The 14032-nt window shown below is 44.5% G+C and overlaps 1 protein-coding gene across 6 annotated transcripts in view; it reads left to right on the top strand.

Annotated features, from left to right (window-relative positions):
* LOC143276214 (spectrin alpha chain-like) overlaps positions 1-14032 on the top strand; it is a 130416-nt gene that overhangs the window by 36376 nt on the left and 80008 nt on the right. For all 6 annotated transcript variants that reach the window (XM_076580669.1, XM_076580668.1, XM_076580672.1 and 3 more), the window contains 4 exons: positions 585-818; positions 2753-2895; positions 8414-8475; positions 11005-11117. In XM_076580669.1, coding sequence (XP_076436784.1) covers positions 585-818; positions 2753-2895; positions 8414-8475; positions 11005-11117 — 552 coding nt within the window. The remainder of the gene's footprint in view (positions 1-584; positions 819-2752; positions 2896-8413; positions 8476-11004; positions 11118-14032) is intronic.

Below are 14032 nucleotides of genomic sequence, written 5' to 3' on the forward strand. Positions count from 1 at the left end.
ATTTTCACATAAAATGGCATAACTTTGTATTGCGACCGTTGATTTTACATGGACTGCATTGCATTGCAGTCTGACAGTCAGTTATTCACATGATAGGGCTTCCAGGTGTCATTGGAGTTGTACAGAAGTGTCATCGTGTGTTGAACAGGAATTGGATGAATAAGATGACGGGCACAATAGCCGAGTGGTTAAAGCGTTGGACTGTCAGTCTGAGGGTCCCGGGTTCAAATCATGGTGACGGCGCCTGGTGGGTAAAGGGTGGAGATTTTTACGATCTCCCAGGTCAACATATGTGCAGACCTGCTAGTGCCTGAACCCCCTTCGTGTGTATATGCAAGCAGAAGATCAAATATGCATGTTATAGATCCTGTAACCCATGTCAGTGTTCGGTGGGTTATGGAAACAAGAACATACCCAGCATGCACACCCCCGAAAACGGAGTATGGCTGCCTACATGGTGGGGTAAAAACGGTCATACACGTAAAATCCCACTCGTGTGCATACGAGTGAATGCAGAAGAAGAAGAAGGATGAATAAGATGATATGACAACCAGTTATACAGCAATGTTGTGTGTGTTGGACAGGCGTTGGATGAGTTTGCCAGCAAGCTGATCGAAGGGGAACACTATGCCTCAGACGATGTTGCTCAGCGCCGCGAACAGCTTCTGCGTCGTCGTGACCTTTTGTACCAGAGGTCAGCATTTCGGCGGGAGCAGTTGGAGTTGTCGTACCAGTTCCAGGTGTTTGAGAGGGACTGCGACGAGACCAAGGGCTGGATCAACGAGAAACTGAAGACTGCCTCTGATGAGAGCTACCTGGTCTGTTGGATTGTGTTGTGCTGTGCTGTGCTTGTTGTGCTGTGCTGTGCTGTGCTGTGTTGTGCTGTATCGTGTTTTATTGTTGCTGTGTCGTATCATGCGTTGTGCTGTGTCGTGTTGTGTTACATTATGTTTTGTTGTATTGTGTTGTACTGTACTGGATTGTGTGTTGTTGTACTGTGTTGTGTTGTATTGTGTTGTACTGTACTGGATTGTATGTTGTTGTACTGTGTTGTATTGTGTTGTACTGTACTGGATTGTGTGTTGTTGTACTGTGTTGTGTTGTATTGTGTTGTACTGTACTGGATTGTGTGTTGTTGTACTGTGTTGTGTTGTACTGCACTGGATTGTGTGTTGTTGTACTGTGTTGTGTTGTATTGTGTTGTACTGTACTGGATTGTGTGTTGTTGTACTGTGTTGTATTGTGTTGTACTATACTGGATTGTGTGTTGTTGTACTGTGTTGTGTTGTATTGTGTTGTACTGTACTGGATTGTGTGTTGTTGTACTGTGTTGTGTTGTATTGTGTTCTTCTTCAGCGTTCCCAGGTCATGTTGGGCCACGATGGGTGCAATAGCCGAATGGTTAAAGCGCTGGACTTTCAATCTGAGGGTCCTGGGTTCGAATCTTGGTGCACCTTATGGGTAAAGGGAGATTTTTCCAATCTCCCAGGTCAACATATGTGCAGACCTGCTAGTGCCTGAGCCCCCTTCGTGTGCATGCGCACGCAGAAGACTAAATACGCACATTAAAGATCCTGTAATCCATGTCAGCGTTCGGTGGGTTATGGAAACAAGAATATACCCAGCATGCATGTTTGTCTGGGTAATGCTGTGTCTGTGTTTCTGTTTGCTGTGGTTTGAGGTGTTTGTCTGGGTAATGGTGTGTCTGTGTTTCTGTTTGCTGTGGTTTGAGGTGTTTGTCTGGGTAATGCTGTGTCTGTGTTTCTGTTTGCTGTGGTTTGAGGCGTTTGTCTGGGTAATGGTGTGTCTGTGTTTCTGTTTGCTGTGGTTTGAGGTGTTTGTCTGGGTAATGGTATGTCTGTGTTTCTGTTTGCTGTGGTTTGAGGTGTTTGTCTGGGTAATGGTGTGTCTGTGTTTCTGTTTGCTGTGGTTTGAGGTGTTTGTCTGGGTAATGGTATGTCTGTGTTTCTGTTTGCTGTGGTTTGAGGCGTTTGTCTGGGTAATGGTATGTCTGTGTTTCTGTTTGCTGTGGTTTGAGGTGTGTGTCTGGGTAATGGTGTGTCTGTGTTTCTGTTTGCTGTGGTTTGAGGTGTTTGTCTGGGTAATGGTGTGTCTGTGTTTCTGTTTGCTGTGGTTTGAGGTGTTTGTCTGGGTAATGAATGGTATGTCTGTGTTTCTGTTTGCTGTGGTTTGAGGCGTTTCTCTGGGTAATGGTGTGTCTGTGTTTCTGTTTGCTGTGGTTTGAGGCATTTGTCTGGGTAATGGTGTGTCTGTGTTTCTGTTTGCTGTGGTTTGAGGTGTTTGGGTAATGGTGTGTCTGTGTTTCTGTTTGCTGTGGTTTGAGGTGTTTGTCTGGGTAATGCTGTGTCTGTGTTTCTGTTTGCTGTGGTTTGTCTGTTTGCTGTCATTCATCACAATGTTTGTCATGATGTGGATGGAAGGATTGTAGCCTTTGTTGTATTTTCTGTTTATATGGTGAGACCCATTTGAATACCTTCATAATTTGTTTCTCATCAGATGTTCATGTGTGTTTTGATCATTCTGTTCAATGTGTGACTGAATGCATTCATAATAAAGAGAAAACAAAACTTTGAGCTTAACGATCGAAGTTTGCATGAATCTTGTCTGTGAGAACGAAGAACTCACAACTTTCTAGAAATGTTGATATCAGACCATTACGGTGACAAACACAAGATGAGATTGACTGTACTGTGACCTCTGTTCCTGACCTTGGCCTTGACCTTTGGCCCAGGACCCGAGCAACCTTCAGACCAAGCTGCAGAAGCACCAGAACTTTGAGGCCGAAGTTGAGGCCAACAGGAACCGCGTCGAATCCATCCGGTCCTCGGGCAATGAACTGATCAACAACAACCACTATGCTAAAGACACCATCAGGTCTGTGTGTGTGTGTGTGTGTGTGTGTCTGTGTCTGTGTCTGTGTATCTGTGTATCTGTGTGTCTGTGTCTGTGAGTGAATGATGGTTTCTGCAAGAGGTGTATTCTCTTATCGTTCAGAATCAGTCATACTGGAGTCATTACAAATCACACCATTACACTGTAGTCATTACAAATCACACTGTAGTCATTACAAATCACACCATAACACTGTAGTCATTACAAATAACACCATTACACTGTAGTCATTACAAATCACACTAGTCATTATAAATCACACAATCACACTGTAGACATTACAAATCACCCTGTAATCATTACAAATCACACCATGTACCATTACACTGTAGTCATTACAAATCACACTGTAGTCATTACAAATCACACTGTGGTTATTACAAATCACACCATCACATTGTAGTCATTACAAATCACACCACATGTAGTCACAAATCACACCACACTGTAGTCATTACAAATTATACAGTAGTCATTACAAATCACACCATCACACTAGTCATTACAAATCACACCACATCACACTGTAGTCATTACAGATCACACTGTCACACTGTAGTCATTACAAGTCACAAATCACACCACACTGTAGTCAATACAAATCACACCACACTGCAGTCATTACAAATCACACTGTAGTCGTTACAGATAACACCATCACACTAGTCAACACAAATTACAATGTAGTCATTACAAATAACACTGTAGTCAATACAAATCACACTATCACACTGTAGTCATTACAGATCACACCACATCACACTGTAGTCATTACAAGTCACACAGTCACACTGTAGTCATTACAGATAACACCACACTGTACTCATGGCCTGGCTTCGCTGCCGAAGATCTAGGAAGGGCGTTGTCCACGTCTGATGCAGGCACGCTCATGGCTGACAAGGCCAATGCGGGAAAAGCAGAGTCGGCCGCAGCGGTTGCAAGGGAAAGTCTGGTCTGGGTTCGCGGCTGCAGCGTCGTGGTTCTTCCTCCTTCTGCGTTTGTCCTCAAGGCTGGCCCTGCGGTTGTTTTCGAAGGAGGAGACAGCTTGGTGGATGGTGCGTCGCCAGGTCTCTCGATCAGCGGCTACTGCGGACCACTGGCGATGGTCAATGTGACAGGCACTGAGAGCTTTCTTCAAGGAGTCTTTGTATCTCTTCTTGGGTGCTCCTCTGTCACGGTGGCCAGTGGACAGTTCGCCATACAGCGCGATCTTGGGCAGGCGGTGGTCCTCCATCCTGGACACGTGCCCAGCCCAACGTAGCTGGGTCTTTAGCAGCACTGCCTCGATGCTGATAGTCTTTGCCTGCTCCAGGACCTCGACATTTGTGATGTAGTCACTCCAGTGGATGCTGAGGATGGTGCGAAGGCAGCGCTGGTGGAAGCGATCAAGCAGTCGTATGTGGTGCCGGTAGGTGACCCAGGTTTCGGAGCCATACAACAGGGTGGGCAGTACAACAGCTCTGTACACGCTGATCTTTGTGTCTTTCTTCAGGTGTTTGTTGTTCCACGCTCTCTTGTACAGCCTGCCGAATGCGCTGTTTGCCTTTGCAAGTCTGTTGTCGATCTCCTTGTCGATCTTGGCGTCAGACGAGATGGTGCAGCCTAGGTAGCTGAACTGGTGGACCGACTTCAGCTCTGTCTCACCGATGTTGATGTGAGGAGCGTGGAATTCTTCCCGTGGGGCAGGCTGGTGGAGAACTTCCGTCTTTTTCAGACTGACTTCTAGGCCGAAGAGCTGCGCAGCCTCTGCGAAGCAGGACGTTATACGCTGCAGGGCCGCTTCTGTATGGGCGACGAGGGCAGCATCGTCGGCAAACAGAAGCTCTCTGATGAGTTGCTCCAGTGTCTTGGTGTGGGCCTGTAGCCGCCTCAGGTTGAATAGGCTGCCATCAGTGCGGTATCTGATGAAGATACCGTCGTCGTCGCCAAGATCTTCAGTGGCCTGTTGGAGCATCATGCTGAAGAAGATCGTGAAGAGGGTCGGCGCGAGGACACAACCTTGTTTCACTCCATTTCCAATTGGGAAGGGCTCCGAAAGGTCGTTGCTGTGTCTGACCTGTCCACGCTGTTCCTCATGTAGTTGGATGACCATGCTGAGGAATTTTGGGGGGCATCCTAGACGTTTCATGATCTCCCACAGACCTTTTCTGCTCACGGTGTCGAAAGCTTTCGTGAGATCGACGAATGTCGCATACAGTCCTTTGTTCTGTTCCCGACATTTTTCTTGTAGCTGTCTGAGAACGAAGACCATGTCAGTGGTGCCTCTGTTGGTTCTAAAGCCACACTGACTCTCTGGGAGATGTTCTTCGGCGATAGTAGGCACCAGCCGATTTAGGAGGACTCTGGCGAGGATCTTGCCTGCGATGGAGAGCAGAGTTATCCCCCTGTAGTTGGAGCAGTCCGACTTTTCTCCCTTGTTTTTATACAGGGTGATGATGACTGCGTCACGGAGGTCCTGTGGTAGTTTGCCTTGCTCCCAGCAGCAGACAAAGAGGTTGTGGAGTTTGGAGTGTAGTGCTGGGCCTCCATTCTTCCACGCCTCCGGCGGAATTCCGTCAACTCCTGCTGCCTTGCCACATTTCAGCTGTTCAATGGCCTTGACAGTCTCTTCTAGGGTTGGTAGCTCGTCCAGTTGTAATTTCACTGGCTGTTGTGGGATGCGGAGAATTGCCGAGTCTTGAACCGTGCGGTTGGCGCTGAAGAGGGCCTGGAAATGTTCCGACCACCTGTTCAGGATCGACGTCTTGTCTGTGAAGAGCGCCTGGCCATCTGCGCTGCGCAAAGGACTCTGGACCTGGTATGAGGGACCGTACACCGCCTTCAAGGCTTCGTATAAGCCCCGGTAGTCACCAGTGTCTGCACAAAGCTGAGCCCTCTCTGCCAGGTTGGTCCACCACCCATTTTGAATCTCACGAAGCTTGCGCTGGAGGTTGCTGCATATCAGCTGGAAGGTTGCTTTCTTCACCGGACAAGACGGTTGTGCAAGGTGAGCCTGGTGGGCTGATCTCTTCTTCGCCAGCAATTCTTGGATCTCCTGGTTGTTTTCGTCAAACCAGTCCTTGTTCTTTTTCGACGAGAACCCTAGGACTTCTTCAGAGGACTGCAGGATGGCTGATTTCAGCTGTGCCCATAGTGCTTCTGGAGAGGGGTCTGTGGGGCAACTGGGGTCTTCAAGTTTGTCCTGAAGCTTCGCCTGGAATTCAGCTTTCACTTCAGCTGACTGAAAGTTGCCGACCTGGAATTTCTTCCTAGGAGCTCCTCCTTTCTTTGGTTTGGGCTTGAAGTGGAGCCTGAGCTTGCTGCGGACGAGGCGGTGGTCAGTATGACACTCCGCGCTGGGCATCACTCGGGTGTGTAGGACGTCTCGTACGTCTCTCTGGTGCATCAGGATGTAATCAATGAGGTGCCAATGTTTGGACCGAGGATGCATCCACGTTGTCTTCAGGCTGTCCTTCTGCTGGAAAATGGTGTTGGTGATGGTAAACTGCTGCTCTGCACAGAACTCGAGAAGAAGGCGCCCATTGTCGTTGCAATTACCAACGCCATGCTTGCCAAGGACTCCTTTCCAGGCTTCTGAATCTTGGCCAACTCTGGCATTGAAGTCGCCAAGGATGATGACCTTGTCGTCAGCAGGGGTGTTCTGAACGAGGTTGCGCAGATCAGTGTAAAACTTGACCTTTTCTGTGGGGTCCGCTTGGAGGGTTGGAGCGTACACGCTGAACAGAGTGGCATGCTGTTTGTTCCGTAGTGGGAGGCGCATGGACATAATTCGGTCTGAGTGTCCTGTTGGCAGGTTTTCAAGCTTGGAGGCAATGGTACTCCTGACCATAAAGCCTACGCCATAAAGGCGTCTCTCGGTCTCTGGCTTGCCTGACCAGTAGAGGGTGTACCCAGCGCCGTGTTCCTGGAGGCTGCCTTTCCCTGCAAAGCGGACTTCGCTGACGGCAGCAATGTCAATGTTCAGTCTCTGAAGTTCGTGTGCGATTACACTGTAATCATTATGAATCACACATTCATACTGTAGTCATTACAAATCACACCAGTAATTAGAAATCACACTGTAGTCATTACAAATCACACAGTCACATTGTAGTCATTACAAATCACACCATCACACTGTAGTCATTACAAATCACACTGTAGTCATTACAAATCACATCATAACACTGTAGTCATTACAAACCATGCTCTAGTCATTACAAACCACACAGTCACATTGTAGTCATTACAAATCACACTCAGGTCATTACAAATCACACCATCACGCTCTAGTCATTACAAAGTACACTTTGGTCATTAGAAATCAAATCATCACACTGTAGTGATTGGAAATCACACCATCATATTACTCATTACAAATCACACTGAAGTTATTACAAATCGCACCATCACACTCTAATCATTACAAAGTACACTTTGGTCATTACAAATCACACTATCATACTTAGTAATTAAAATGTATGGCCAGTGCAGTTTTTCATTCCAAGCCCCCGTTTCTTTGGAATCAACTTCCTCAGCCTCTCCGTCACTCATCTTCACTGCAATCTTTCAAATCCAGTCTGAAGACCCACCTTTTCCCCTCCTGATTAATTGTCAACAGCTCATCCCTTTCCAGTATGAAGCAAAATGACAATTTGTGACTGAGTGAGTTTTGATAGTTTCAGAATTTTGTTGGTAGTATTTTTGATTGTGTACTATTTACAATAGTGTGCAATGCGTTGTGTGTGTGTGTGCGTGCATGTGTGCTTGTGTGCATTGTGGATGTGGGTTGGGTGTGGTGGGGGTGATGAATAATTGTTAATGATGTTTGGTATCTTGCGTTCAGTTTTTCCTTTTTGATATTTACATGGTATACGTGTTCTGTTTGTGTACGCCTAGGGCTTATTTTCAACATTAGGTGGCTATAATGATAATAATCATAATAGTGATAACAATAATGATAATAATAATGATTACAAATCACATAGTCGCACTGTAATCGTTACAAATTATACTTTGAAACTGTAGGTAAGGCAGTTCTTTTTCTTTTTTCTTCTTGTGTGGTGGGGCCCAGGCTATGACAACAGTTGACCCAGCGGTGACTCAATTTTTTTAATTTATTTTTTTGTTGTGTGTGGTGGGGCCTAGACTGTGACAGCAGATAACACAATTGTGACTGTATTGATATTGTTTTTTTCTCGTTGTGTGGTGGGTCCCTTACTATGACAACAGATAACACAGCTGTGACTCTGTATTGATATTGTTTTTTCTCATTGTGTGGTGGGGCCCTCACTATGACAACAGATAACACAGCTGTGACTCTGTATTGATATTGTTTTTTTCTCATTGTGTGGTGGGGCCCTCACTATGACAACAGATAACACAGCTGTGACTGTACTGATATTGTTTTTTTCTCATTGTGTGGTGGGGCCCTCACTATGACAACAGATAACACAGCTGTGACTCTGTATTGATATTGTTTTTTTCTCATTGTGTGGTGGGGCCCTCACTATGACAACAGGGAGCGTGTGGCGGAGATAGAACAGCTGTGGGACACACTGCTCGCCCAGACAGAGAAGAAGGGTAAGTCTAACATTAACAAATAGTAAAGAGTGGTAACTCTCTCCATTACACAAGGTACACAACTTCAAGTCATTGATGCTTACGCTACCGATTCAGCTAGCACACAGGTAAATAAAAGGTACATTGGAACAAACCAGACACTTCCTCGAAAAAGGAAGCGCCGGGCCTGTCCTTATACCAATCATTTGACATGTGCACACAGCAGCAAAGACAGAAGAAGTGTGAAGGGTAAGTCTGTTAGAGGGTTAGTCTTGGAGAGGGTAAGTCTTAGAGAGGGTAAGTCAGGGAGAGGGGTATGTCTGGGAGAAGGTAAGTCTGTTAGAAGGTAAGTCTGAGAGGGGTAAGTCTAGGAGAGGGTAAGTCTGAGGGGGTATGTCTGTGAGATGGGTTACGTCTGGGAGAGGGGTAAGAACGGTATTTTTGTGAGAAAAGTAAACATCTGGAAATAAGTATGTCTGTGAGAAGAATAAGTCCGTAAAAAGGGTATAAAATGCCTGTAAAAAAGAAGTAATGAGGGAAAAACATCAGTTGAAAGTTAATCTGTAATAAGGGTAGAACTTCTGAATAAAAGGGGACATTTGTAAGAGGTTTAAAGTCGGACAAGAGAATGTTTATTGGAAGATAAAAGTCAATGATTATGGTAAAATGTCTGTAAAAATGGTAAAACATCTTCAGAAGATTAGGTCTGTAAGAGGGTCAAAGTCTGAGAAGGGTATATCAGTCGGAATGGTAATGATGGAGTCTCCCGTCGGTCCGACGAATGAGTAGACAGGCAGGCTTATCTGTCAGTGTGTGTCCTCATATGGGAGAAGAAGCCGATTCTGGATGCACAGCACTTCCCACAGGTGTTGCAAGGGAAAACGTCTCCAGAAGTTGAGCCCTGCTTCCTTCTCTTACGCTTCTCCTTAATGGCCCTTCACGAAAGTCTGTGAGAAGGGTCAAAAGTCTGTGAGAAGGGTCAAAAGTCTGTAAGAAGGGTGATAAGTGTGAGAAGGGTCAAGTATGTGAGAAAGGTCAAAAGTCTGTAAGACGGGTCAAAAGTCTGTGAGAAGGGTCAAAAGTCTGTAAGAAGGGTGATAAGTCTGTGAGAAGGGTCAAGTATGTGAGAAAGGTCAAAAGTCTGTAAGACGGGTCAAAATTCTAAGTCTGTGAGAAAGCCCATAATCTGTGAGAAGGGTAGCAAGTGTGTGAGAAGGGTCAAAAGTCTGTGAGAAGGACCATAAGTCTGTGAGAAGGACCATAAGTCTGTGAGAAGGGTCAAAAGTCTGTGAGAAGGGTCAAAAGTCTAAGTCTTTGAGAAGGGTGATAAGTCTGTGAGAAGAGCGATAAGTCTGTGAGATAGCCATAGGTCTGTGAGAAGGGTCAAAAGTCTGTGAGAAGGATAAGTCTGTGAGAAGGGCCATAAGTCTGTAAGAAGGGTAAAAAGTCTGTGAGAAGGATAATAAGTCTGTTAGAAGGGACATAAGTCTGTAAGAAGGGTCAAAAGTCTGCAAGAAGGATAATAAGTCTGTGAGAAGGGCCATAAGTCTGTAAGAAGGGTAAAAAATTCTGTGAGAAGGGTAATAAGTCTGTGAGAAGGGCCATAAGTCTGTGAGAAGGGCCATAAGTCTGTAAGAAGGGTAAAAAGTCTGTGAGAAGGATAATAAGTCTGTGAGAAGGGCCATAAGTCTGTAAGAAGGGTAAAAAGTCTGTGAGAAGGATAATAAGTCTGTGAGAAGGGCCATAAGTCTCTAAGAAGGGTAAAAAGTCTGTGAGAAGGGTAATAAGTCTGTGAGAAGGGCCATCAGTCTGTAAGAAGGGTAAAAAATTCTGTGAGAAGGGTAATAAGTCTGTGAGAAGGGCCATAAGTCTGTAAGAAGGGTAAAAAATTATGTGAGAAGGGTAATAAGTCTGTGAGAAGGGCCATAAGTCTGTAAGAAGGGTAAAAAGTCTGTGAGAAGGGTAATAAGTCTGTGAGAAGGGCCATAAGTCTGTAAGAAGGGTCAAAAGTCTGTGAGAAGGGCCATAGTCTGAAAAGGGCCATAAGTCTGTGAGAAAGGTAATAAATATGTGAGAAAGGTAAACAATCTGTGAGAAGGGTCAAAAGTCTGTGAGAAGAGTCAAAAAAATCTTTGAGAAGTGTAGAACCCTGGGAAGGGTAAATCTTTCAGAAGGGCAAGAGTGAGGATGAATAAAAAGGGTAATAGTTTGCAAGAAGGTTGAAATAAAAGGGTTAAGCGTATAAGAATGCTAACTTTGAGGAGGTATATGTATTGTAACAATAGGCTGTAGTATGTGTGGCAGCGACAGCAGGATTACGTCACTCATGTCTTAAATTAAGAAGAGTTAAACATGGAAGACATTGATGACTATCAGAAATAGAAGGCGTCTAATGTGTTGGCACATGTAACACACTATAAATCCCATTGGAAAAAGTGAACAGTTAGTGTTCCCGTACAGTGAATACAGATTCTTCGGTCAGGCAGTTGACAAATGAAACAGGAAGTAGGACCGTAGTGACACAGAGTGAGCGCAGTTCCCTGTCCCCAGGAGCCAAGCTGTCGGAGGCGTGTCAGCAGCAGCAGTTCAACCGTAATGTGGAGGATGTGGAACGCTGGCTGAACGACATCGAGTCCTCTCTCGTGTCGGAGGACTACGGCAAGGTGAGACATGGCGCAGTGTGTGCAGCCCTCTGATTGGTCACTGATTGTGTTCCACCCTCTGATTGGTCACTGATTGTGTTCCACCGTCTGATTGGTCACTGCCCCACCCTGTGATTCGGTTCAGTTCAAAATATTTTATTGTCTGCTTGAACCAAAGCAGAACATTTTCTTTCAGCTCACTCAAAATGCCCACCAGCAAATATCAAAGAGAAAAACGAGTAACTGACCCACCCTTCCCTGATCACCACGCACACATCAGTTATCATGTAAAAAGAAAAACATTTTAGGTAAGATGATATTACATTTTAAGATAGAGTAAAACATCTGTGTTAGTGCGTGTGTGTGTGTGTGCGTGCATGTGTGTGTGTGTGTGCGTGCATGCATGAGTACATGCGTGTGTGTACACTTGCATGTGTATGTGCTTGTTTGTGTGCCTGCGTGTGTGCGAGTGTGTGTGCAAGTGTGTGTGCAAGTGCGTGTGTGTACATTTCAGTGTGGAGTGATGGCCTTGAGGTAACGTATCCGCCTCGGAAGTGAGAGAGTCTGAGTGCGCTGGTCCGAATCATGGCTCAGACACCAATATTTTCTCCCCCTCCACTAGACCTTGAGTGGTGGTCTAGACACTAGTCATTCGGATGAGATGATAAACCAAGGTCCCATGTGCAGCATCGTTCTGATGTAAACCTGGTTGCCTGACCAGCACAGGTGACTTTTTAGTGAGGAGGAGTTGTGCAGTCCCTTCCCCACTCTCTCGCCTACTGACGCTCACAGTCCCACAGGTGCAGATACTGCCATGTGTAGGACGGCATCGGCAGGTGCAGGTTTTTTCACAGACAATGGAATAAAAACATTATATGAGCAAATCATTTATCACAGCAACAGCAGAGGGGGCAAATGATTTTTTGTACACATTTTTCTTTGCAAGAGGATTTTACTTTGTCTACCAGATGGAAGATTCTGGAAGACAGAATTAAGTGAATGAGTGGAATCATTACAAGTTTGGTGTGCTTTTCTGCTAAGAGTGGATTGGTACAGGGTGTTCAGTTGTTGCTGGGGCTTGGTTATGACTTTGCTGGCCAAATTTACAACTTGTCCTAAAAAAGATATTGTCTGTGGTTAACTTCAGTGTCAGAGTTGTATGATTTTGATTGATTTCTGGGTCGTTTATATCATTTTTACAGAAAAAGATATTGTCTGTGGTTAACTTCATTAACTTCAGTGTCAGAGTTGTATGATTTTGTTTGATTTCTGGGTCGTTTATATCATTTTTACAGAAAAAGATATTGTCTGTGGTTAACTTCAGCGTCAGAGTTGTATGATTTTGCTTGATTTCTGGGTCATTTATATCATTTTTACAGAAAAAGATATTGTCTGTGGTTAACTTCATTAACTTCAGTGTCAGAGTTGTATGATTTTGTTTGATTTCTGGGTCGTTTATATCGTTTTTACTGAAAAAGATATTGTCTGTGGTTAACTTCAGTGTCAGAGTTGTATGATTTTGCTTGATTTCTGGGTTGTTTATATCGTTTTTACAGAAAAAGATATTATCTGTGGTTAACTTCAGTGTCAGAGTTGTATGAATTTGTTTGTTTTCTGGGTCATTTATATCATTTTTACAGAAAACGATATTGTCTGTGGTTAACTTCTTTAACTTCAGTGTCAATAGTTGTATGATTTTTTTTTTTAATTTCTGGGTCGTTTATATCATATTTACTGAAAACGATATTGTCTGTGGTTAACTTCAGTGTCAAGAGTTGTATGATTTTGATTGATTTCTGGGTTTCTCTGTGTCCTGGCTAGCTTCTCCAGCGATCAGTAAGTGTGTCTGACAGTGTGACAGTTGTGGTGTTGTCTGTAGTTTCCATCTGCCAGGGCTGTGTCCTTGTCCTGGGTGAAACTAGAAAGTGTGCTGTGTTTATAGCTGTCGGTCTGTCTGAAACAAGTGATGTTTCCTTACCTGACTGTTTGGTCTTTAATCATCGTCAGAGTATCAGAGGGAACATGTCATTCTTGAGCTGTTTTTTTTTTTCTATTCTGAGATGTGGATAGAAAGATGTGTAGAGAATTTCTTACTGAATGAAGCACTGAATAGTGGGAAGAGACCAAGAGGGTACACATGGACATCAGACTGATGAGTGTGTGTGTGTGTGTGTGGTGTGTGTGTGTGTGTGTGTGTGTGTGAGAGAGAGAGAGAGAGAGGGAGATAATCAGACTTATCCTTTGTGTGTGTGTGTGTGTGTGTGTGTGGTATGTGTGTGTGTGTGTGTGAGAGAGAGAGAGAGTGAGAGGGAGATAATCAGACTGATCCTTTGGAAAGGAGAGAGAGAGAGGGTGGGGTGATTCTTTGAGCAGTTTTTAAATAGGCATTATATGGGGCAGTAGATGTGTGGGGCAGAGAGAGAGAGAGAGAGAGTTGGCCAGAGACATTGACTAAAAGTCAAAAGTTGCTGAATGCAATATAAGAAAAGGATCCCCTTGAAAAATAAGCAGGAAAAAATTCCACAACCACCATTTCCCAAGGGAATTGACAGCTGTATTATCATACTTGAGTCAAAAGTATATCACTTTGATATGGCCAGTATTGAGTATGTAGGTTTCACTCAAAATTTTGCTTTAATGTCGTGTTAATTTGTTCACTTGAAAAAGTCAGTTTTGCTGAACGTGTGACCCTGTTCTTTGGTGTTTGTTAACCCTGCATTACAGACTGGTGTTTGTGGATTTAAGGGAAGCTGTGGCCATTTTGAGTTCAGATCAACTGCAGGGAAGTTCACTGTTCAGGTTATTTACTGTTCAGGGAATGGCACTGTTCAGGAAATCAAACAGATCAGGGAATCATACAGATCAGGGACTTGTACTGTTCAGGAAATCATACAGATCAGGGAATTGTACTGTTCAGGAAATCATACAGATCAGGA

This window comes from Babylonia areolata, chromosome 31 (genome assembly GCF_041734735.1).
Source record: "Babylonia areolata isolate BAREFJ2019XMU chromosome 31, ASM4173473v1, whole genome shotgun sequence".
Taxonomy (NCBI): Eukaryota; Metazoa; Mollusca; class Gastropoda; order Neogastropoda; family Buccinidae; genus Babylonia; species Babylonia areolata.